The sequence below is a fragment of the Chiloscyllium punctatum genome, chromosome 8 (assembly GCF_047496795.1).
Source record: "Chiloscyllium punctatum isolate Juve2018m chromosome 8, sChiPun1.3, whole genome shotgun sequence".
NCBI classification, from domain to species: domain Eukaryota; kingdom Metazoa; phylum Chordata; class Chondrichthyes; order Orectolobiformes; family Hemiscylliidae; genus Chiloscyllium; species Chiloscyllium punctatum.
The window spans coordinates 9979977-10006346 of record NC_092746.1 but is presented as its reverse complement, the minus strand read 5'-3'; the positions used below and the strand labels follow the sequence as shown (position 1 = coordinate 10006346).

Here is a 26370-nt window from a genome sequence, read left to right as displayed (position 1 = left end):
CACGCAGACACGGGGAGAATATAATTCCTGGCTTACAGCATTTGATCTTCTGTATATCTGGTATTTTAGATTACTTACAGTGTGGAAACAGGCCCTTCAGCCCAACAGGTCCACACCGACCCTCCGAAGAGCAACCCACCCAGACCCATTCCCCTACATTTACCCCTTCACTTAACACTACAGGCAATTTAGCATGGCCAATTCACCTAACCTGCACATCTTTGGACTGTGGGAGGAAACCGGAGCACCTGGAGGAATCCCATGCAGACACTGGGAGAATGTGCAAACTCCACATAGAAAGTTGCCTGAGGCAGGAATTGAACCCGGGTCTCTGGCCCTGTGAGGCAGCAGTGCTAACCACTGTGCCACAATGACAAAGAAAATGAAGTGATGTTCCCAACATTTCTTGTGTACAGTGATAGTGTCCCTGCCTCTGAACCAGGGAAGACCTGGGTTCAGATCCCATGTGCTCCAGAGGTGTGTACTAACATCTCTGAACAAGTTGTTAAAAAAATCTGAACTGATACTCCTACCAGCAACAAAACAGCGTTGAGATCTGAAGCCTCTGTGGTCACCTGATAGTTTGGGGCTGTGCCATGGTACAGTGGTGTCAAGTGATAGTGTTAGATTCAAGTCTCATCTGCTCTAGAGCTGCATCATAGTATCTCTGAACAGCTTGATCAGGACATATCTAAAAGCCATAGCCTTGAGTTAGCTTCTGGTAGGGTTTTTGAACAGAAAGGAGGAAGGGGATGGCAGGGTTTTGAGAATTGGATCCGTTAACTGCTGATTCATAATGAAACGCTGCCTATCTACTCTCCCAATGTCAAGAGCAGTAAGGCCCATTCTCCAACCAAGTGGTGAAAGGTGAGACAAGGATCTCACCAGTGAGTAGCAAGATGCCTGTTTGCATGCATTAGCAAGCATGACCAGCTGTTAGTAGTTAATGTCACCTTTTTTATGTGGAGTTTCCCACTCTCCCACTCGCCAGTTAGAAACTAGACCCTAACAGTTTCTGACATGAAAGTCAGAATGATTGCGTCTCATCACTTGCTCATCTGCACCTCCATCTTGGACACCAGGCACCAAAGTCTCAAGGCATGCTTAAGAACAGTGACAGTGCACAGCCCAGCCCATGGATGTCAGCATCAGACAAGTACCATCCTCACTGCACTCTCTTGGCTCATCAAAAGTCCGAACACAATAACAGTTCTGCACTTCAACACTGCATTTAGGAACATACCAGCACCTTTCATTGCAATCAGTACACAGGGACAGACATCAGCTTATGGATTGGATCAGAGTACATCTCAGGGGTCCTCTCTTCATAACTTTGTGCTCAATAACTCGTGTGCCTACTTGAAAGCTCACGGCATCTCTGCCTTGCCTTATCTTTTTCACTTTGTCCCCTTCAGCTGGTGCTTAAAGTCTCACATTACTTTTGACTTGACTTGCCTTTTTGCAAAGACACACAACTGGGCAGCTAGCTATGCTTGACAGCAACCAACAGTCAAGGGGGCTGACATGTTGTGCATGTCACTGTTCTATATAATTGTTACATCTGAACCGAATGTAGCAAACCCACTATCTGTATTTCAGACAAATGACCAAACCTCAACGTCCAAGTAGAGTAATCCTTAGTTAAGGCAAGGAATACACTCTTGGTACTCTGACATAGTTAGTCAAGGGCAGCCTCTGATATCAGTCCAGTGGCTTCTCACAGTTGGCTGTTTGGAGTGGTCAGTGTCAGGATCTTCTCATTAATGGTGAGGAGCCAAATGTTAGGCATCCCGTTAACTTTCTTAGCTCTTATTGCTGTAATGTTGGCCTCAGTCTCCTAGATTGAAACAAATGGAGTGATAGAATGAAATGAAAGTGGCTAGCATAGCTGTTAATGCTAAATCAGGTGAGAGAATGGTGGTGAGGTGAATGAGTTGGAGGTGCAAAGGCCAGGTAGAGTTAGTAGGGTTCAGGGGATTGTGTGGGTGACAGCAAGTGAGGAAAGGTGCTACAGATAGCAGTGAGAGTGAGACCATTAGCCTTGGTGTGATTTGAGTACAGTTTTGGAGTTAGAGTAAGTTAGCAGAGGAATTGTTGGAACTTACCCTGGCAGAGTGAAGAAGGTTATAGATTTTCTTTCTACAATGCTGGGCATTCCTGACACCATCCTGACCTGGATGGCACCCTCAAATAGGTTGGCACAGTTTGGTGTTGTGACCTCTTCTGCTAGTCCTGGGAATAGAATCAGCCTTCCTTCCACATAACCCTGTCCATCAGGACTGCCAGGTCGTTATCTGCAAAGGGGGGGGGGGGGCACCAACTTCCTGTTATCTTCCTTATTTGGGACAAATGTCAGGAACTATGCAGGGAACCTCTGTACTACCAACAACTGACTGTAAGCATAATGGCTTTTTAAATATGGCACCAGTACCAGAAATCCCAGAATGTCCCTATAGTGGTGGGCACTTCAGAATAGGCCTAGCGTCGGATGAGCAGTGTGCCACGGGGTGTGGTGCATTGGCAGGTTTGAGATGATAACGTGAGAAAATTCACTGGGCCCTACAGAGAGAACATTACCACACCCCACACCCCCAACACCATGAAACTCGATGAAAATGATATTTAGCCATATTCTTGCACATACACTGAGGTGTTCTACACTGTTTCCAGCCTCTCAATGTTATATAGCTGAAAGGCTTCTGACAGTGGTCCTTTATCATTGTGCCTCTGTGAGAACTTCCCCAAGCTTTACAGCACATTCCTAGACCTTGGAATGTGCCAGTTTGTAACAGCTACCTCAAGGGCAACTCTGTCCTGGAAAGCCAGAAATATTCAGGCACCAAAGAACATCATTCACCGAATCAATGACCTTCCAACTGTCATTGATGTTTATTTCTGTTGTGTTCCTCGGACCAGTCTGTACAGCATATTTGAGCTCCTCAGAGTGAGCTTCAACCAAAACCACTGCATCTCTCTCCAGATCTGTATTTTTGCAAAGATCCATTCCTGAAGAGGATAAAAAAGCAATCTCTTCTCCACCTCGAGGGCAGTATTTGGAGCATGATCATAATTTGACTAAATTAATGAAGTTGGCCTTAGTTTGGAATGTCATTCACCTGTAGAATCTTGCAGGATGAAATTAGAAATGGCAGTAAAGAATTTGAGGTAAGTCATTTGCTGGTCTTTAACTGCATTGGTTTGTACCAATTAAAAAAACACACTAAGTAATGGAAACATGATGCTGGGGGTACACGCATTACTGTTATACTAGTTACAGTGTAAGTCACTTAAATAATAATGCAACTTTGCTTTAAATAAAATTTATCAGCAGAGAGCCTTCTCACTCGCACCCTCCATTGGCTACTCGGACATTGCAGTCGATCGCGGAATTTGAGGGAAAATTGACTCAAAATTCAATCAACTGTTGGATATTTTGTGTGGCCATTCAATTGAACAATGCATATTTTACATTGTGGTAAATAAATTTAAAAACTCTAATAATTGGACAGGATAGTACAGTAAACTTTGCAACATTTGAGGTATGCAATTTTTGCCGGTTTATCAAGAGTGCCAGTTCAAAGTTTGCTGTAGTGCATACCACTGGAACAGGTAGGTTTGGAGCCCAGGTCTTCTGACTCAGACGAGGGAACACTACTATTGCATCACAGTGGTCTTGATTTATTCAATTGTATTATTGTCAGATCTATTTGCAATCTCTCTGAAATCTTCCTGGCTTTTGAACTTCTTTAAACAATTGGCATGAATGCTTCATTTCTTTTTGATATACAGGTAGAACAAAATGATTGAAAAAAGGTGAAATCTTCAATCTATCCTGAGTTCAGACTATTGCACCCAACAAAGACAAGCTGACTCTAAAGTGTGTTTGGAAAACAAGTCATTCAGATTTAATATTGTTTAATTTATTGTCTTATGTCCTTCATTCTGTTCAAAAGCAGCATTATGTGGGATCAGGTAATGTTCAGAACAGACGTGACCTTGCATTCCAGGTTTCTAGTAACTGTCAGGTTTAATCCTCCACTTTAATATGAGCTTGTGAACTGTTTTGATATTTTCACAGCTGGGCTGTTGGTGACTGGGGAGAATGTAGCCAAGCGTGTGGAAGAGGTGAACAGCTAAGACAAGTCCGCTGCACTCGAAGAGTCGCTTACAATAAGCTAGAAGATGTGCATCATGCGTTGTGCCCATATCCAATGCCAGTCCGAAAGCAAGCATGCAATACTCAGAACTGTCCACCTGCATGGAGTGTGGGAGCTTGGTCTGAGGTACATGTCAAATTTACTCTAGGAATTATAATTCTGTTATAATCCTGTTTCAGCTATACCAACACTTAGCTGAGAGTTTTAATAGACCCAGGACCATGTTTAAACCTAAGACCTAGCAAATAACAGATCCCAATCAGATGGGGATTAATTTACCATGTAATTGGGGGATTAGTCAGTTACTGACCATGTACAGCAAATAAGCCTGGTGATGCCTGTTGGTCATATGCTTCCTGATGCGCTGAATTGAATGATATCTGTAATCCTTCCCTTCTAATGCTGTTTATTCCATATATGGCAGTATTTTGTTGTATTGATCCTTTTTTCAATTCAACATACTAGTATCCCTAATCTTGTAACACATCAGCTTAAATTCTGAGATAGAAAATAAGTAATGGAATATCATTCAGGCCATACTTGTACTATGATCATTTATACTAAATTAGAAGTGGCTACTGAAGAGATGAGCATGTGTGACTCACTTGACCTTACTTCCTAAAGTTTAATGTAGTCTTCACTTTCCTATCCGTATATTTGCAATCACCTTATGATTTTTTTTCTTTGTGACTGTATATATCAGTCAGCTTCTCCTAAATACTTAATGAAAGAACAGCATTTAAAATCACCGGTTGTAGGATCTGTTGTTGCTGATCGTACACAATTCCTGTTTTTGAAACAATCCTTGGCCAAGATCTTCTGATATACTTTTTTTTTGTTTTACATTCTATTGGAAACAGCATAGATTAATCCTAAACATTTTTGAATTATAAGATGACATATTAAATTTTAATTCTCACACAGTCAAATTGATTTATGATGTGGTAGCTGATTAAGTTATCCACCATAAACATAGTAAAGAATTTATCAAGCTCAATTATCAGCTCATGCACTGGATATAAATTTGTTTTTGTAATTCAGAAGTCATTGCTCTCAGATTAAAATCCCACATTTTAGAACAAATGTCAGCACTTTCAGTGCAGAATGTTGTGGAATTCAGTTCCATTCGAGGATCAGTTGGACAATCAAGCTCAGTGTTTCCTGACTGATAATATCAGAAGATTGGTGAAAAAGATGTGCTGACCTCTAGTGGCCAAATGTCTGATTTTTCTCCATCACATAATAATATAGTATATGGGCTGGCCATTCAGCCCATTGTTTATACATTGGCTCTTTTGGTAGGGCTATTTAATTAACTTCCACTCTGCTTCTTTCTCAACACTATATTCTTTCCTTTCAACTCGTCATCCAATTCTCTTTTAAATGCTGCTGTTGATTGCTTCCACTACAGTTGGTGCATTGTGGGTCAGAAGTACATTAAAATGCTGCACTGAAAACAAGATTTCCTCCATCGCCTACCATGACTGAAGAGTTTTTCTTTAGTTACCCTAACTAAGACTCTGAACTTTCTCAGCCATAAGAATGACATTGCTTTCTGCAGTCTCTTCAATAACTTAAGTCCCTCATCTTTCGTGAGATCCTTGGAAATCTCTTCTGCACTTTCTCCAAGGTGTTCACATCCTTCCTCGTGTTATACTCAGAGTTGAGAAAAGCACTCCTGCAATGTCTTAGTCCGTGTTTTATAGAGATTTAGCATGATGACTATGCTTTTGTAATCACACCTGTATTAGTAAAGCCAAGAATACAACATGCCTTTTTAAAACAAAACTTCTCAAGCTGTCACCCTCAAAAATGTATCACAAGCATCCCTAAATGTACATCTTTCTGGACCCTTTCCAAAAATATAATATTTACTTTTCTTTTGTCAGAAGAATGACATCAAATATCACTTCATATTTCACCCCAAACTGAAAAACAACTATTCACAACTACCCTTTGTTTTCAGTCACTTAGCCAATTTTGATCCATGCTGCTGTTCCTTTTATCCCATGGCCTACAGGGAGTTTTGATGTGGATCCTCATCAACCGCCTTTTGAATGTCCATATGCGCAATTGTCATCTACACTGTCATTTCTTTAAAGAATTTTATCCAGTTAGTTAAAACTGATTTGCTTTTAACAAATTCTAACCAAATAGAATCTGAATTTGACCTCTGTACTATATTATCCCCCTTTAATTGCTACCACTTTTCCCCATCATTCCTAAATACTTTGTAGCCAGGAATGTTATGGATCCAATCCTCTCCTCTCTGAGCCAGGTTATTGTCACTATATCGTACACCTACGTGACAATTTATACATGCAGCTCACCAACGTTAATTCTGTGCTTCATGAATTTATACATAATTACTCACATTCCACTTTTGCATTCCAAGTGATTCTTTATTCTATTGCTGTTTGTCTCTTTAATTCCTTTGGGCACTTTCTGCCTTCTCACAAGTGTTTCATCCTGGCGTCCTTCCAAAATTAGTTCAAATTCTCCCACACTGTACTAATTTGCCTCCCTCCAAAGACATTGGTCCCAGTTCTGTTGAGATACAAACTTTTGACCTCGAACAGGCCCCTCACGCCCAGAACTAGTCTCAGTGCCCCGTTTTCTGAAGCCCATCTTCCTGCACTAATTCTTCAGCCACTGTACTAGTTGCTCTCTCCAATAATCTAGCACATTGCTGTGTGTGAACAATCCTGATACTGGTATTGCTGACTTTGAAATCCTACTTTTTAAGTTCCTCCTCTCTCGTGAAACTCTGTTCAGGACTGCAACCCTATCCCTATATGATTTTTGTTTACCCCATGATGTCCATGAGTTCTTGCTGTTCCCTTTCATCTTCAAAATATTCACTAACCTTTCAGTGATATAGTTTATCCTGAAACGAGGAAAGCAGTACATGAAGCTGAACTACCCCCAAATGATGAAATGCCCATCCTGTGCCTTCCACAATCAAATCCTCAGTGGCTACTGCCTTACTATATGCTCTGAACGTTTCAGAGAACACCTCTGGGACACCCGGACCAACCAACCCAACCACCCCGTGGCTCAACACTTCAACTCCCCCTCCCACTCCACCAAGGCCATGCAAGTCCTTGGATTCCTCCATCGCCAGACCATAGCAACATGACGGCTGGAGGAAGAGCGCCTCATCTTCCGCCTAGGAACCCTCCAACCACAAGGGATGAACTCAGATTTCTCCAGTTTCCTCATTTCCCCTCCCCCCACCTTATCTCAGTCAAATCCCTTGAACTCAGCACCACCTCCTTGACCTGCAATCTTCTTCCTGACCTCTACGCCCCCACCCCCACTCCGGCCTATCACCCTCACCTTAACCTCCTTCCACCTATCGCATTCCCAATGCCCCTCCCCCAAGTCCCTCCTCCCTACCTTTTATCTTAGCCTGCTGGACACACTATCCTCATTCCTGAAGAAGGGCTCATGCCTGAAACGTCGATTCTCCTGCTCCTTTGATGCTGCCTGACCTGCTGCGCTTTTCCAGCAACACATTTTCAGCTATGCAGTGCAGTCCCCGAGCAGTAATTGTCTCCACAGTATTTGTGGATATGCTGTACCCTGTGGCCCCTCCAAGCCTCACCATCCTCAATTGCATTCAACACTGGAAAACCACATTGTGATTGCCAATCAAACACATAGGAGGTTGCTGCGTCATCGTATGGTCAACAACATATTCTCTTGAGCTCTCTGTAGTTGTGGGTGATTATGCAGTTCAGGAAATTCAGAGCCTTCCCTGTATCCTGCAATGATTCCAGCCACCCCTCAAGCTCAGAAACCCTGAGCAGCTATAGACACTTCTCACACAGACACACACAAACAAACAGACACACACACACACACACACACACACACACACACACACACACATAAACACACACACACACACACACGTGAAGCACTGTGCTGTTCCCATGATACAGGAATTGATGGCAATGCATTATTTATATTTACAGTTGATTTTGGCTTGAATCATTAAGCACCTCCTTCCCACACAGTCCAAATTATCTCTTCCACACTCCGACATGCCATATGGTTTGTTCCATCGATATATCCCTTTAACATATAGCCTGGTACCAACACCTTGGCTGGACCTAGTCAGCCATAACAGTTAACACCCTAAGTTAGACACCAGTTACACCTCACTAACTATTAACTTTTGATTGCCACAAACTTGGAAGTTAATAGAGTTTTAAAGTAAAAAGAGTTTGAATGTCAAATTGATAAATTTGCTTTTATATCCCATTGCACAGTTTTCTGGGCATTAATTTGAGCCATTCTTCAAACGTCAGCATCTGCACTTCATAGAATTAATAAGTAGCTTGCTTAAGTTATTTTCATGTTATTGCTTAGACAGCAGTCATTAAGTGTTAACTTTACTAGGAAGGTTAGTCTTACAAGAGACAATTAAGTCACAGTTCACTTCAGATGTGAATTATTTTACTGTGATATTAAAAATGTTTTTTTTCCCCTTCTCTTATGGGAAAGCTTTGACATTGATTGGTTTACCCATTAGTCTAAAGTTGAACCAGGTTTCACTTGTTCGTCTGACCACAAACATCACAAGGGGAAGGCACGGTGGCTCAGTGGTTAGCACTGCTGCCTCACAGTGCCAGTGACTCAGGTTCGATTCTAGCCTCAGGTGACTGTGTGTTTGCACATTCTCCCCGTGTCTATGTGGGTTTCTTACGGGTGCTCTGGTTTCTTCCCATAGTCCAAAGATGTACAGTTTAGGTGAATTGGCCATGCTAAATTGTCCATAGTTTTCAGGGATGTGTAGGTTAGATGCATTAATCATGGGGTAAATATAGAGTAATGGGTTTGGGTGGGATACTCTTTGGAGGGTCAGTGTGGACTTGTTGAGCTGAAGGGTCTGTTTCCACACTGTAGAGGTTTTAAGATTCTAAGATCACCAGTATAGCCAGATAGTTTCTGTTTATCTCTACTGTTTCTCCTTCCCAGAAAATGTATAAAATTAACCAGTGCAAATCCTTGGATATATAATTGACTTTAAAGATAGATGCTGTCAGTGTATCAAGAACACACATTCATTAAATCAACCGACAGAATCCATGATGGTGATGAGTAGTTTTTACAGTAGTGATGACTGAAGCAACTTCAAATTATTTTTAATAAAACATCAATCAAGTTGACAATATAATGCAGGTTAATTGGAAAAAAATAGAATTTAAGCCAGAATAGTATGGTACTTAAGCTGAAATAACCAGTTATTGTTCGTATTGTTTGTCTGTAGTGTTCCCGAACATGTGGAAAAGGGTGGAAAAAGAGGACTGTTGTTTGCAAGAGTACAAATCCGACTCCCAGATCTCAGATCCTACATGGAAGTGCTTGCAAGGCCAAAGCAAAACCTAAAACCCAGGAAACCTGCTTGTTGAAACGCTGTCATAAACATCGCAAAATGCAGTGGTTTATATCCACATGGGCCGAGGTACAGTAACCAGTTTAGTTTTCAAAGTCAACAGTAATTTATCGATCAAATAATAACCGGAAATAACAGGTAACCAAAAATATTAAAGCAGAATCAATAAAACATGTAAGACCTCCAGTGAATGGAATCTCTAATTGAAACAGTGATGCTGACTGGTCTTCCAACATCAGCAAGATCTCACATATTGGAAAATGATAGAAGTCATGCTATAATATTGCAGTTTAGGTTAGCTATGCATGGCCCTGCTGACAAGTCAGGACCTCAAATTCTTTTGGCGATGAAAACCAACCCAGGACTTCATTGAAGTCAATGAATAGGAAAAAAGGATGTTGAATATCTACAGGCAATCTTGATTGCACATGTTTCTTCACATGCATTGCTAATACATTCACACATACAGACTGCAATTACATCAGGCTGATAAGAGATCTGACCCACTGGACAGCATCATAAGATCATAAGATATAGGGGTGGAAGTAAGGTCATTCGTCCCATCGAGTCCACTCCGCTGTGTAATCATGGCTGATGGGCATTTCAACTCCACTTACCTACACTCTTCCTAGAGTGCTTAATCCCTTGCAAGATCAACAATTTATCAATCTCTGCCCTGAAGACATTTAATGTCCCGGCCTCCACTGCGCTCCATGGCAATGAATTCCACAGGCCCACCACTCTCTGGCTGAAGAAATATCTCCTCATTTCTGTTCTAAATTGACCCCCTTTAATTCTAAGGCTGTGCCCATGGGTCATAGTCTCCCTGCCTAACAGAAACAACTTCCCAGCATCAACAATTTCTACACCATGCATTATCTTTTAAGTTTCTATTTGATCTTCCCTCAACCTTCTAAACTCTAATGAATACAATCCCAGGATTCTCAGCCGTTCATTGTATTGTTAGGCCTAGATCATCCATGTGAATCTCTGCAGGACACACTCCAGTGCCAGTATGTCCTTCCTGAGGTGTGGGGTCCAAAACTGGACACGGTATTGTAAATGAGGTCTAATTAGAGCTTTATAAAGTCTCAGAAGCACATCACTGCTTTTATATTCCAACCCTCTTGAGATAAATCACAACTTTACATTCACTTTCTTAATCACGGACTCAACCTACAAGTTAACCTTTAGAGAATCCTGGACTAGCACTCCAAAATCCTTTTGTACGTTGGCTTTATAAGTCATCTCACTGTTTGGAAAATAGTCCATGCCTGTATTCTTTTTCCCAAAGTGCAAGACCTCGCATTTGTTCATGTTGATTTCATCAGCCACTTCTTGGACCGCTCTCCTAAACTGTCTAAATCTTTCTGCAGCCTCCCCACCTCCTCAGTACTAACTGCCTGTCTGCCTAACTTCATATCATCAGCAAACTTTGCCAGAATGTCCCTTCATCCAGATCATTAATATATAAAATGAACAGCTGCGGCCTCAATACTGAACTCTGCAGGACACCATTTGTACTGGCTGCCAATCCAAAAAAGAGCCTTTTATCCCAACTCTCTACCTTCTGTCAGACAGCCAATCCTCAATCCATGCCAGTAGCTCACCTCAAACACCATGGGCCCTCACCTTACACAACAGCCTCCCGTGAGGAAGTCTAGGTAGATAACATCCACTGGGTTTCCCTGGTCTAACCTACTTGTTACCTCTTCATCAATTACATTGGGGAGAGGCGTGACAGGATCAAGTATTCTTCAGGCACTTAATTGGCCAACATGGGGTCCTGCTGGTGATGGAGGGGTCCAGCGGCAGAAGTCTCCCTGACAAGAGCTGCCAGTCAAAGACCAGGACCACCTCATCCTGCCAGCTGGAGAGTGGCAGCTGGCACTATTGCACCCATTTGTAGCCCAGGTTACGAAAGGGACCACAGACTTCAGGACAATGATTTTGGAATGGGGAGGTTGCAGGATGAAGTGAGGGCCAAAACTGAGACACTGCACCTCTTCTTCCTCAACAGCAGATCACTAGATTGGGTTCAGATTAGATGATTGGAAGAGGCATCCCCTCCACCTACCAAGCTGATAGGTCGCAGGTTTGGCTGGGCAAGCTTTCAAGAATGTGAGACGTCTGTGAATTGAAGTGTGATGAGCTCAGGGATAATGTGTATCAACTAGTTCATCAATTAGACCTAGTGATACCTTGCTCATAGGATTCCTACATCAACTGTTTCAACATATTTGGGGATTTTTTTTCCCAGCACCAGAAGAGTAATTCTCTTGGGCCAAGCCACCATGATTGGCTGCATAAAACCAACCCATAAAGAACAAAATTCAAAAGAAATAGCACTTCATTAGGAATGCTTGTTTAATCATAAAGCTGATGAAGAAACTATGAAATAAAAGCTTCAAGATAAGAGGGGGAAATGAGATGCCCTGTTCATCAAGTGTGCCGATGTCCTTGTCCATTTCTCCAACAAATGTTCCAAGTGTGGGGCGTAGAAATGCTGGAAATTAGCAAAACAAAACCTTAACAAATCTGCATTTCTGAAAAAGAGTGTTATCTGACAGAGACTTATGTGTAGATTACAGCACACACGACCCCATAGATTTCTGTCTGTTTAGATTTAGACTTTGAGTGAGTAAAGTTCAAACTGTTGTGTTGGAAGATCCTCAATAAATTATTATGCTAATTTTTACCTTTACAAAAGCTGATTAGCCTACTCTGCATTTCCAGTATTTTCCATTTTTAATAAAAACAAAACCGGGGCGGGCGGGGGGGGGGAGTGAAATACAAATTTGTGGGAGCGCATAAGAAACAGTAGTGGATCAGTTTCCCATTAAAACACCTTGTTTTATTTTCCTTTCTATTGAACCTTATTGAAAATGGACAAGAGGCAGAGTGTATGACAGGCCGCTCTTTCACTGCTGTTTGCATTGCTGCCAAAGTTGAATTTTGCTGCGGTGACATGATTCAGTCTCAAATTTGTTAACTTACCATTCCTGACCTCAGAATTTCAGTGGTTTAACAGAATCATTGAATACTTTAAGCAGAGAAGAAACCATTTCAACCATCAAGCCAGCAGTTTAGATTAGATTACTTACAGTGTGGAAGCTTGTATTGCCTGTATGTCTCCCATAAGCCTGCAGTTTTATTCTCTTTGGGTACTTATACAATTCTATTTTGAAAGCTACAACTGAATCATCTTCCACTAAACTCTAGTCGTGCCTTCCAGATTTGAGCACACATCTCCTCCAGTTGCCTTTGGTTCTTTTGTCATTAAAATCTCTATCGTCCAGTTCTTAACCCTTATGCCATTGTGAATTGTTTGTGTGCGTCCAGACCCATATGATGTCAGCAGCTCCATCACATCTCAGGTTCATCTAAGAAAAACAACCCTGGCCTCTCCAAAATGTTGATAAAAATTAAGTCCCTCATCCTTGGAACCACTTCTATGAAATCTCTTAAGATGAAGTGTCCAGAATTGGATACAAACCAGAACCTTCTGCAAGGTTCCAGTTGAGGCTAATCCAGTGGTTTATAGGGATTTACCATAACTTTCTTGCTTTTATAATCTATGCTTCTACTTGCGAAGCTAAAGTCTGTTTGACTCTTTAACTGCTTTTTTTCAACCTGCCCTGCTACCTTCATTGATTTGTGTAAATATCTCTCTGCACTTTCTGTTCCTGCACCCACTTTAGAATTGTACCCTCAAAAGTATCACTTCACACTCCTCTGCATCAAGCTTGATCTGTCATTTGTCCAACTGTTCTACCAGCCTGTGATTATCCTCTTGAAATCTATCACTATTCTCCTCACAGTTCACAAAACTTTCATGTTTTGTGGCATCTGTACATTTTGAAATTGTGCCCTGTATGTGTAAATCCAGTGTATATTTTGCTGATTCTTTATAAATGCCTTTTAAAAATCCATATCAGCCACATTATGCACTGTGCTCATTAATTGCTTTTGTTATCTCATCAAAAATAAATGTCTTTTTGTTATTTTCGCAATGTTTTCCAGTGTTCTGTAACCTGTGGTAAAGGGATTCAGAAGAGACATTTAAAGTGTGCAAACAAAGAGAACTCTGGAAAATACAAAGAATTTGCTTACAAAAGATGTAATCACTTGCCAAGACCTAACCTGGAGCTGGAAAGAACGTGCATTCTAAGTGCATGTCCAAAACCACCAAGTGAAAGGGGCTTCAGCAATGCACTAGCAAGCTGGTATGCCTCACCTTGGTCACAGGTAAGGGGATGTTGCAGCTACTCTATTTTTGCGTGGGTGTTCAGGATGCCTTCAACATTTGTCCAGTCCTTTCCAAAAAGGATTGTAGCCTCCATCAATTATTTCAGTACCATAATTCAGATTTCACTCTCATATTGGGCGGCACGGTGGCACAGTGGTTAGCACTGCTGCCTCACAGCGCCAGAGACCCGGGTTCAATTCCCGCCTCAGGCGACTGACTGTGTGGAGTTTGCACATTCTCCCCGTGTGTGTGTGGGTTTCCTCCGGGTGCTCCGGTTTCCTCCCACAGTCCAAAGATGTGCAGGTTAGGTGGATTGGCCATGCTAAATTGCCTGTAGTGTTAGGTAAGGGGTAGATGTAGGGGTATGGGTGGGTTGCGCTTCGGCGGGGCGGTGTGGACTTGTTGGGCCAAAGGGCCTGTTTCCACACTGTAAGTAATCTAATCTAATATTAGAATGCAGCGATTGGCAACTAAACCCAAATAAAATCATAGCAGCACTAGTAAATGTTCAGGTATGTATAATCAGGGTCAACATTAAGACTGTAATCACACTGAACAAAAAGAACAAAATATCCATTTCTAGCGAACGGTCCATTGTTTATGCTGTCATGCTGTATTTGAGCTGATCAAATTCAGGGGTTAGTTCCATTTCTTGATCCGGAAGGCCCACTAGCTCACTATATTCAAATACATTGAGTACAATTCCAAATGGCTGGAGGACCAGTGAAGCGCTTTGTAAATCATGGTTCCACTTACTCAGAGTGACATTCCATAGTGCCTAATCCCAAATACTAAAAAGCTGTTTCTTCCTGTAATGTTGCACTATTGCCCGGCAAATACTGTGCTGTAAAACTAAGATGAAGTTATGAATGTACCGGACTAAGACTTTTATGTGGGTTCAAGGCAGACCTTCTCTGCACGTACGTCCACTTACCAAAATGCACACCAAATTTGTCTCCAATGTTTGACTTTTTAACAGAGAAGGCTGCATCACACTGCACTTTGCAAGGTTTAATGGAGAGCCTGAGGGCGCATAGGTGCAGATGCAGATAGCAGGCTGGCCTCCATTCTTCAACACAGCAGCCCAGTTCCAAACAAGTGTCAAAGATGCTCTAAACCACTCATTCTCCGCATACCTCCATGCCATCTTCATGCTCTCCAAGTACAATCGATAGGATAATTCTTGTGAGCCATGCAATAGCAATGATAATTCTTGTAAAAATAAATATTTAGCAGTGTAATAAAACAATGAATTCGAAAAACATCATCACTGATGCAGGAAAGAACAAATAAAAACTGTAGTGTAAAAAGAGATTCATCCTTTCAGTAACTTGTAGATTTGCAGACAAAGAAAATGTCACCACCATATGTATATTATTTTATTACAGCCTCTTAAAAGTGTCACTCATTCTTGGATCAATAGACCACTTGCAGAGTTGAAGCCATCATAAGCTTTAAAATGCAGCCCTGCATTCATAATGTTTACAGTTGTCAAAACAGAAGCTTACATTGTCTGAAACTGATAGAGCAAAATTGTGTTCCATTTCTATTTCAAAGCTAAGTGCCTGTCAATGGACAGTGTAGAAGATTATCTCAGAGTACAATGGGGCCTTGATCAGAAGGGTCAATGGACTGAGGAGTGGCAGATGGCTTAATTTAGATAAATATCAGGTGTTGCATTTTGGTAAGGCAAACTTGTACAGCTAATGGTAGGGGCCTGGAGAGTATTGCTAAACAAAGGGACGTAGGGGTGCAGGTGCATAGTTCCTTGGAAGTGGAGTCGCAGGTAGACAGGGTGGTGAAGAAGACGTTTGGCACTTCGTTGGTCAGTGTATTGTGTTGGGATGTCATGTTGTGGCTGTATAGGATATTGTTCAGGCCATTTTAGAATTTTATCTACAATTCTGGTCTCCTTGTTATAGGAAGGATGTTGTTAAACTTGAGACAATACAAAAAATATTTACAAGGATGGTGCAGGGTTTGGAGGGTTTAAGCTATAGGGAGAGGCTGAATAGGTTCAGACTTTGTTTTCCCTGGAGCATTGGAGGCTGAGGGGTGACTTTGTAGAGGTTTATAAAACCATGAGGGGCATGGATAGGATGAATAGCCAGAGCTGTTTTCCTCAAGTGGGGAAGTCCAAAACTAGAGGATCTAGGTTAAACGATGGTCGGAAGGGTCTGTTTCTCTGCACTGTGATTCCACAGGTGGAGAGAAGCAGTTGATGAGGTTTCTTTGATTTCAATTTTCAAAAGTAAGGCTTTTCTTTAACAGCCAATTTAAATCTTATCACGTACGTGACAATGCATTTTTAATGAATTTCGACATGTATGACAAATGTAAAAGTACTATAATGCATGACAGTGCAGTTACACAATGCTGGTCAATATAATGATCAACCTACATTTATAGGTCAAATCACTTGATGAAGCTTGCATTAAAAACACTTACATCTTCCAACATAGTCTCTCATAGTGATATTTAAAGGTGTCAAAACATTTTACTTTTGTCTGAAAGAATATTCCTCAGTCCTCTGCAGACATGCCCTTATGGTCATGATGAGTCAAAAGAGACCTTTTAACAGCACACAGAAGCCCACACTTTCACAAGAAAGGGTAAGAGGAAATAGTTTCCCTGTGGCTATCATAATGGGAATGCTAACTTAAGAACAGATGTGTGCATTTTATACTATGTATTCATGACCTATGGAAAGGCTACATAAAAATTATAAAAGATCAGGAAGGCTGAAGAAGATTGCAGCTCAGAGATGTGCAGCATTTTTCACCCTGATTCTAGCCCCTGTTGGAGTGAACATCTGGTACCAGGGCTTGCTTTCTATGGTTTTTGTGGATCCTTATATAATTTAGCAATGTGATGGAATACTCCCATTTACCTGGTTAGGTGCAACTCCAACAATTCCTAAGAAGATTGACACCATCCAGGACAAAGCAGCCACTTTTTTTTTGCAAAGCTTCCAGAAAATCCATTCCCTCAACCACTAACACTCAGTGTGTAATATCAACAAGGTGTACTACCAAAACTCAACAAGAATCTTTAGACAACATCTTCCTAACCCATACCAGTACAATCGAGAAGGGCAAAGGCAGCAAGTTGCAATTTCCCCTTCAAGTCACTCTCTATTCTGACCTGGAAATAAATCAATTTCTGAAATCTGGAGAACTAAACAAGACTGACTTCCAGAAAATGAAACCAGATGGATCAAATACAACATGCTTCTATGGATTACCCAAAATTCACATACCTGGAGCCTCCATCCAACCCATAGTCTCGCTACCTGGAACACCAATGTACAGATTAGTGAAGGAACTACGCTAAAGACACTTAGTAGAAGACTCATGCCATTCCACTCACTCCACCCAAGAATTCCTGAACACTGTCAAAGACACCAAGATAGAAGAGGCTGAAATAAAGGTCTCCTTTGATGTAACAGCCCTGTTCACATCCATCAACGTCAACCTGGCCAAAGAAACACTGACTACATAAACCAAACACCACCAACTTCATCAGCAAGGACAGCATTGTCAAGCTAGTGGACCTATGCCTTACCACCCACTTCACTTTCAATAATAAAACCTACAGACAAACCAACGGAACACCCATGGGATCTCCAATATCAGGGCTCTTAGCAGAGGCAGTAATGCAGAGACTCAAATAAACAGCTTTGCCAGCCATCCAACCAAACTTTGATCCATTACATGGATGACACCTTTATCATCATTAAATTAAACAAATTAGAGGAAACCTTCAAGACCATAAATAATATTGTTACTAACCTAAAATTCACTGAAGAGGAGGAAAACAACAACAAACTGCCATTCCTACATGTCACAGTAGAGCGAACAGCCAATAGGGAACTTCAAACCAGCTCTACAGGAAAACAACACATATGGACCAAATACTGAACTACAGAAGCAATCATCCCAACACCCACCAACAAAGCTGCATTAGAACATTATTTCAATAAGCCACCACAAACTGCAGCACAGAGGAACTAGAAACAGTAGAGGAAAATCACCTATACAATGTATTCCAAAAGAACGAGTATCCAATGAACACAGTCTGCGAATTTCTAGCAACAAATCTGAACAAGCAGACAAAATATGTCCAGAAACCCTAGCCACTCTCCCCTTCATCAAAGACATCTCAGAAATGACTGCCAGACTACTCAGACCCCTTGGCATCATGTTAGCCCACAAACCCACCAACACACTAAAACAGCAGCTAATGAACTTAAAAGACCTGATATAGACAACAAGCAAAATGAACGTTATTTACAAAATACCTTGCAAGAACTGAAATAAACACTACATTGGACATTTTGGCAAAAAACGAGCCTCCAGGATACATGAGCATCAACTCGCCACAAAAAGACATGACCCACTCTCACTAGTATCCTTACATATAGATGGGGAATGACACCGCTTCAATTGGGATGACACATCCACTCTATGATAAGCCAAACAGAGAGACACACGAGAATTCCTAGAAGTATTGCATTCCGACCAGAACTCCTATCAACAAACAAATTGACTTGGATCCCATTTAGCACACCCTGAGAATAAGAACAGGAACATTACCACAGGAAATGACATCACCAACCCAAGGAAACCTAAATACGTAAACAGAAAGTGGGACATGCCACCAGCGCTTCATTGGAGGCTCACTGATGTAACCTAGTATGGTGACAAAACATCTGAAAATGAACCTTCCAGCTCAGTAAGCAAAATTGCACCCAGAACCTCAAACTGGGCTACAAATCTTCTCAAAAGCTTGAAGATTTAATATTCAAGGTAGAAAGGTCTTCAGGGAAGAGAAAAGGGAAAAAGGTGTGTCAGTATTGCTCAAAGAAACTATTCTACCACTAGAGAGAAATTATATCGTTAAGGTCAGAAATGATAAAATTTATAACTTGCCCAATGCCAATCTACCCATCACCCATGGGTCCTCCTATCAACATGCCATACTATGCCTGCCTACCCATTCCCATAGTCCCTCATACACCCTTTTCTTGCAGTCACACACATGACCATTTGTAGCTGCTATGCCAGCTGTGAACATTCAATGCCCTCAACTCTTTTCCCCTCTCTCTCTCTCCATGTAAATCATCTAATATCTACTGTGGCCAAGCCATAGGAAGCATGCAACTATAAAAGAGAGTTATTTACCTATTGTTGATACATTAATGAAAAACATGCTCTAATTGATATAAAACATATTCATACATTGAAATTCCTTCAAATTATCACTTAAAGAAACAAATATTTTCATTCTATAGGCAATTAGAGCTGTTCCCTTAAATGGCATCCTGTTACGGAAATGTTTGGGAAATCAGTCTTGCTTTACAGTCCTGTAATAATTTATGCCAATAGAACATACCTTTTTTTATCACCACATTGAAATACCTTTTTTTTTAAAATCACCGCACATTCTGTTGGACAGTTTCTTGGCAGCTTTGAGCATTCCTTAACAGGTATTGCAGTCCCAATCAGTATTAAAGAGAGAGACGAGCTCAATCCAGAGGTGAAATGAGAGTGACTTCCCTTGCCTTCAAAGCAATATTTGACTGACTGTGGCATCAAGCATCCTTAGCAAAGACAGAATCAATGTCATTCAGGGTGAAACTCTTCGCTGGTTTGAGTCATATCTTGCACAAAAGAAAACTGGCTATGGTTATTGATCAATCATCTCAATTCCAGGATATCATTCCAGGATTTCCTCTGGATGGTTTCTTTCACTCAACTATCTCCAGTTGCGACATCAGTGACAACCTTTCCTTCATCGAGTTAGATGTGGGATGTTTTCTGATTAATGCATAATGCTCAGCACCATTCAAAGCAGCCATGGCCATGAACAGCAAAACTTGGATATGATCCAGGCTTGGGCTGACAATATTTGCCAGGCACTGCTCACCTTCAACAAGAGAGAATCCAACCGTTGCCCTTGACACACAATGGCTAAATCATCTCCGAATTGCCAACTATCAAAATCCTGCGGATTGCCATTGACCAGAATCTGAGCTGGACAGGTCAGAGTTAAGGAATTCTATAATGAGTAACTCATCTCCTGTCTTTCCAGTTCCTGTCTGCATCTGCAAGTCACAAGTCAGGGATGTGATGGAATCTCCACTTGCCTAGTTGGATGCAGTAACAGCACCACTTGAAAAGCTTGACACCGTCAAACACAAAGCAGCCTGATTGGCACCACATCCAGTTCCCCTTCACCACTGATGTATACTGGGGACTGTATGTGCCATCAATAAGATATCCGACAATAACTCACCAATGCTCCTACAACGGCACATTCCCAATCTGTGACATCTACCACTGAGAGGTACAAGGGCAGCTACTGTGTGGGAACGCCATCCCCTAACAATTCTCCTCCAAGCCATATACCATCTTAATTGTACCTTGCACAGTTGATGGGTGACATTCTTGAAACTGTCTTCCTAACAGCACTGTGGGTGTACTGATACCCCAAGGACCAAAAAAGATTCTAGAATGCAGTTCACCACCACTTTCTCTCAACAGTTATGGATAGGTAATAAATGCTGGCCTAACAAACCATGCCCACATCCCATGACCAAATTAAAACAACGTATTAATGCACTTCTTCTGCACAAGCATGCCTATTTCCCACAATCCCAAACATTGCCTAACCTCCCAGCAAAGGTGTCTGGGGGACCAGATACAAAGAGGCATCTTACTGGTCGAGTTTCCAAACTCTGGATTCCACATTCCAGGGACTCCAAAAGCTGCCTTAATGGAGGCTCTGTCTTGCATGCATGAATTACTCACAAACTCTGATTAATTTTCGAGCTCTAAACAGACAGGTCCTGTTTATTTTCTGTCTTTGATAGATATTATTCCAGATCTGTAGATTTTAGTGTGAGCAGGTGGATTCAGTTTTGCTTAATAATTGTCAAAAGTTTCAACATTAATAGATTTTGTACTCACAGGTGAGGACAATTTGTTCTTTTATGAGAAATTTATTTACATCCTCTAACCACATTTATTTGGAGATTCATTAATAGCCCCTGCTGCCCGTTATTTTCCATTGTACAAGTACTATTCTTGGATAAATATTTTGAATATAGTTGTGATTTCTTTTTGAATAATAGTAGTTTGCTAGCAGTGATTGCGAATGGTAAACTAAAGATGAATTCTGTTTTTAATTAGGTATTTTCCTTGCTGTTTATTTGTTGTGGCGTGATTGCTTTAAGCTTGAAGTTTCAGTCGGTTATGTCAAACACTGTTGTGAATAAGCTCCACTTTCTGAGCTAAAATGTAGTCAGCAAATGATTTTAATCTTTAATATTTTAGTGCTCTGTTAGCTGTGGGGGAGGGGTGCGAGCCCGTGCAGTTCAGTGTCTTGCATACGGCCGACCTACCTCAGGGTGCCTACTGCATCAAAAACCTCTCGCCACAGAAGCTTGCAATACCAATTTCTGTCCTCTGCCTGAAAAGAAAGGTAAGAAGTGAATAACTTTTTGCACCAGTAAGCATTTTAATATCTTTTTCCTGTGGAAACGATGTGGCGATTTTATCTACTAACATTTTGGAGGTATTCTTTAAAATGTATCATTCTAATAGCCCACTTTATCAGCCTTTGAGTGTGGTAGGGCATTATGATTGATGACGTGATATTATGGGCTGGATTTTACATCCACCCACTCCTACTAGTATGTCCAACTGTTGCAGGAGTAGGCGCTCGAGGGATCCAAAAGGGCAGCTTGCCCACTGCCTGACCACCTGTCCCAGCTTCCACAAACATTGAGACGTCAGGTCACCACCAGCCAACGGAGAGCCTTGAGTGCACAATTGTTTCCCATCTAATGGTCTCATCCAGGGAGAAATCGATGGAAGGTAGTCAGTGTGTCCGTTTTCTTGTCACGGGTTAGTTGCACAATAGATTGAGTGCCCTCCTTTTGCGCCGCAACAATTCAATGGTTTACGCACACCCACCCTGCCACCCCATAGCTTCTCCTCCCCCTGCTGTCAACTGACCTTCCAAACCCCAAACATCTTTGCCAGCTAGGAGCCCAGCAAGATCTGCATTCTATCACCTGAACCCCAACCCACGACTCACAGGTGAGGACAATTTGTTCTTATATGAGAAATTTATTTACATCCTCTAACCACATTTATTTGGAGATTCATTAATAACCCCTGCTGCCTGTTATTTTCCATTGTAGAAGTACTATTCTTGGATAAATATTTTGATCCCACAGGCCTCTGCTTCTGAGGAGCAGAATCCCGACCTCCAGCCTATCAGTTGGCCATCGAGGTGTCTCTGGGGCAGCCCACTGTTCTCCTCACTGGGGCTTCTCCCTTTTTTTTTTACCTGGGGCTGGGGCCAGGGAATCTAGCACCTCATAGCACCAACCATTGTGGGCGGCACGGTGGCACAGTGGTTAGCACTGCTGCCTCACAGCGCCAGAGACCCGGGTTCAATTCCCGACTCAGGCGACTGACTGTGTGGAGTTTGCACGTTCTCCCCGTGTCTGCGTGGGTTTCCTCCGGGTGCTCCGGTTTCCTCCCACAGTCCAAAGATGTGCAGGTTAGGGTGAATTGGCCATGCTAAATTGCCCGTAGTGTTAGGTAAGGGGTAAATGTAGGGGTATGGGTGGGTTGCGCTTTGGTGGGTCAGTGTGGATTTGTTGGGCCGAAGGGCCTGTTTCCACACTGTAAAGTAATCTAATCTAATAAAATTCAGCCCCATTCTTCCTCAAGGTGGCTGACCAGATAACTTATGCTGCATTATGGCCACATCCTGAATGCAGGAATTCTGCTGGTGAACCAGTCACTGATCAACCTTTTACAGCATTTTTATAAAACTTTCAAGCTAACCTGTTTACATTTAGTGGAGGGGGTGGGAGGAATTGGTTGTTCATGGAAGATTCTATAGTAGTTTCCTCACCCAGCTGCATCAACTGTGTTTTGCCCATCTCTCTACATCTGACTGTCAAGTCTCTACAAAATGCTTTCAGTGGAAATTATGTCTTGAACTCTTGGTCTGTTTCAATCAGCATGAATTCTTGAAATCTCTCTAATTCAGCAGAACCTAACACTCTGTTGTATATGGGGTCTCGGAATATATTGCCTGGGTGAATCGCACTGTAATCAGCACGATTCAGAAAATCGTGGTCTCCATTTAGCCTAACTGTGATAGTCACTGGAGGTCATGACCAAAAGTGTAAATATACTTGTCTGAAAGCTGAGTCAGGAGGTGCAGGACAGTTTTTTTTTCCCCCCCTGATTGCACATTCAAAACAGGGAGAGTAATTGACCACTGCTTACCTGTGTTCTCAATTACTTCCCATCTCTCACTGCTCGTCATTATCTCTCACTTGGCCCTGATTGCTACCTTGCCTTATGGTAGGTCTGCTATTGAACAGTGAAATTGACAAGGAGATTTATAAGAGGAAAATAATGCAAGTATATTTTTGATGAAGGGGAAATGGGATATATAATCGTGTGCAGTGGTATAGCCACTGAAATGATTCCAGCTTAAGCTGTCATGATTCAATGCATTTTAGTTTCTTTCCAAAGGAAATTTACTGTGCAAAGATAATGGGAGAATTCGAGGGTGGAACAACAAATAACATAAATGTATTGTTTCTCTTTTCCCTGACCCTTCCATCCTGTGTCCAATTATGAAGATGTCTTTTGCAAAGATTATTTCAACTGGTGCTACCTGGTACCCCAGCATGGTGTTTGCGGTCACAAGTTCTACGGCCAGCAGTGTTGCAAGTCGTGCTCCACGTCAAATGTATAGAAGAACCAATAAACGAACAAAATGCATTAATTTCTTTATAAGGAAGCTGCACATTGTAATTTTGGTTGCATCTGATGATTGAAGAGGTAAAGACTAATCAGGTTCTGACTTGTACGTGAAACCTAGCAGCATTCCACCTGTCAATCAATGTGATAAAAGAGAGCTTTTCTTGCATATATTACTATCACCAGATCAGCAAAATCTTTGCAGCACTGCCCATATTTGAGTGTTTCGGTCCGAAAGCAACAATCAACAATGTACCTACAATACCATGTACTTAAGTCCAAGTTTGAAAAATATACCAGTTTTTCAAAGGAGGTGTTATATGTTATTGACCTACGCAATCTGACTATGTGAACTGAACTGAGCAAAGATTTTGAAAACCAGAAGGCATTCAAAATACTGTGTAAACAAAAGTCGGGGGGGGGGTGGGGAAAGTATGGGAGGAATCTGAATTGAACTTTCTCAACCCATTTATTTACCTCATTTAAATAAATTGATGACCATTAAATAAAACACACTGTGCTATATTTAAAACTACTGTAGCGATTTTGCCATTGTAGTGAACCCTTTGACCCACTGTTTTCAAGAAACATTAGCCTTCGAGTGATTCAATGGTGCTTTTTGACTCCAGTAAGGGCATGTAACTGTTTATTATTAAATTATGCTCTCAAAACATATAGTCAAAACTGCAGTAGCAGATACAAATGAACCATTTTGAGAAAGGAGATAATATTTACGTCAGAACGTAACAAAATTTGAAGGTGCTTTATTTATTTATCAAACTGTTTTTTTTAGCATTGGTAACCATCCTTACAGAAAATGAAGATCCCTTCTGTGCACTACTCTAATTGTCTCCATCTCCTTAATGGTATACACATTATTCGGTGTCATTTTAAACTATCATTCAATGTAATATTTTCACTTTGTTATTGTTGAGCTTCATGGTACCACTAAATTAACAATGGTGCTTTCAAGTACAACATTATTAGATTTTTTTTAAGGAAGACGTTCTAATTTATTTACAAATATCTTGCGAATTTGTTCAAATGTTTGCCTTTTGCAAAAAAAAATGCACAGTTTAAAATAATCAGAATTGTTGAAGTATCTTGGTTGGTTTAAACTTTATGCAATTCTGTGCAGTAATACTGTAAACATTTTTCACCCAGCTGTGAGAAAATATTTATGTTTTTATGGAGTTTTGTAATAAAATTTCATTGGAAATATCGTAATATCAGTTCTTTATTTATTTTATACCTTAGAAATTCTGGCTTAAAATACAAGACCATTTTGATTGTCATTACAGGAAGTCCAGGATTTATAAAAGTCCGATTTACAAATGCTCTTGATGATCATTCCAAACCATTGATATGGACTGATCAGTTGGGGACCAAACACTGCTCCAAACAGTACCGCATCGGTCACAGACTCCCACCTTCACAACGAACCATTTATCCCTATTCATAGAATCCCTACAGTGTGGAAGCAGACCAGTCAGCCCATCAAGTCCATACCGACCCTCAGAGGAGCATCACAACACAAACCTACACCCTAGCTATCCCTGTAACCTTGTATTTCCCATTGCTAATCCACCTCGCCTGCACATCCTTGAATACAATGGGCAGTTAGGATGGCCAATCCATCTAACCTGCACATTTTTGGACTGTGGGAGGAAACCAGAGCATCCAGGGGCAGCCCATTGCAAACTCCACATAGACAGTTGCCCCAAGTTAGAATCGAACACAGTACCTAGTTCTGTGAGGCAGCAATGCTAACCACTGAGCCACTGTACCACCTCAGTCAAAGTAAATTTGGAATTATTTGAATGGAGGTATCCTAGGCTGCTAGCACTCTGGGACCATCACACACTGCACTCACCATTCTCTCCTGAACCTTCTATGTACTGAAGCACTCATCAAACACCTTTCACCTCAGTGGCTTGAGCTTAATGAGGCTGTGGCTCCCTTCACCAGCTGCTTGATTAAAATTGGTTATACTGAGTGCATTGTTGTTGGAGAAACTGGAGATTTGGAGTTGGAGAAGTCCTGTATTGATTCTGCTATCTTTAAACAAGGGCACTCATTGGAAGAGTCAAAAATCTGAAGAAATTAGGGAAAAGTTTTGTCCGATAATTGGGGGGCTGCACACGTTATTTTTCCTACTGTTATGCTGCGAATTTTCCAAAACCAGCATGGAGTTTAACTGCATGATCTATATTGATTTTGTACCACTTTCAAGAATTCACTATTGGCAACTTTGTTATGGGCCCTGTTCACTCATGGGATATAGAACAAATTTCCATTGTATGTGTTTAGTTTTAGAGCTTTGTGACAAAACCGGAATTTCTTTCCCATTCCCTTCAGCAAGTAACTAGTAGACTGCCTGCTGAAATTGCTGCAGTCCTTGTTCAGAAATTATTTCCACAGTTTGTAAATTAGAGAATGGTGATAAATGACCAAGTTGGAATGGTTTTGACTTGGAAACTGAGTAGTGCATTGAGCCAATTGTAAGAGTTTCAAATCAGGAATTATGCAAATCCAAGGTAATGAAGTTCACTTGTATTTGCTGTTGTTGGCATTGTGGACTTGAGGGGCACTATCAATGAAATATATAGTCAATACACGTTACCTTTAGCAGCTACTTAAAATGCATTTATTGTTAAAACAATGAAGGATTAGCATGATCCTTGTTGTGAAACTCTTTCAATTGTTCAAATCTGTTTGGCTTTCAAACCAAAGATGCCGTATAGTGATACCTGTCAATTATTT

At 41.3% G+C, this 26370-nt stretch overlaps 1 protein-coding gene across 2 annotated transcripts in view; it reads left to right on the top strand.

The window, feature by feature from the left end:
• adamts16 (ADAM metallopeptidase with thrombospondin type 1 motif, 16) overlaps positions 1 to 24795 on the top strand; it is a 247140-nt gene extending 222345 nt beyond the window's left edge. For both annotated transcript variants that reach the window (XM_072575156.1, XM_072575155.1), the window contains 5 exons: positions 4079 to 4283; positions 9436 to 9630; positions 13585 to 13809; positions 21148 to 21295; positions 23487 to 24795. In XM_072575156.1, the coding sequence (XP_072431257.1) occupies positions 4079 to 4283; positions 9436 to 9630; positions 13585 to 13809; positions 21148 to 21295; positions 23487 to 23602 (889 nt within the window). In that variant the 3' untranslated portion in view covers positions 23603 to 24795. The remainder of the gene's footprint in view (positions 1 to 4078; positions 4284 to 9435; positions 9631 to 13584; positions 13810 to 21147; positions 21296 to 23486) is intronic.
• Positions 24796 to 26370: the final 1575 nt, after the last annotated feature.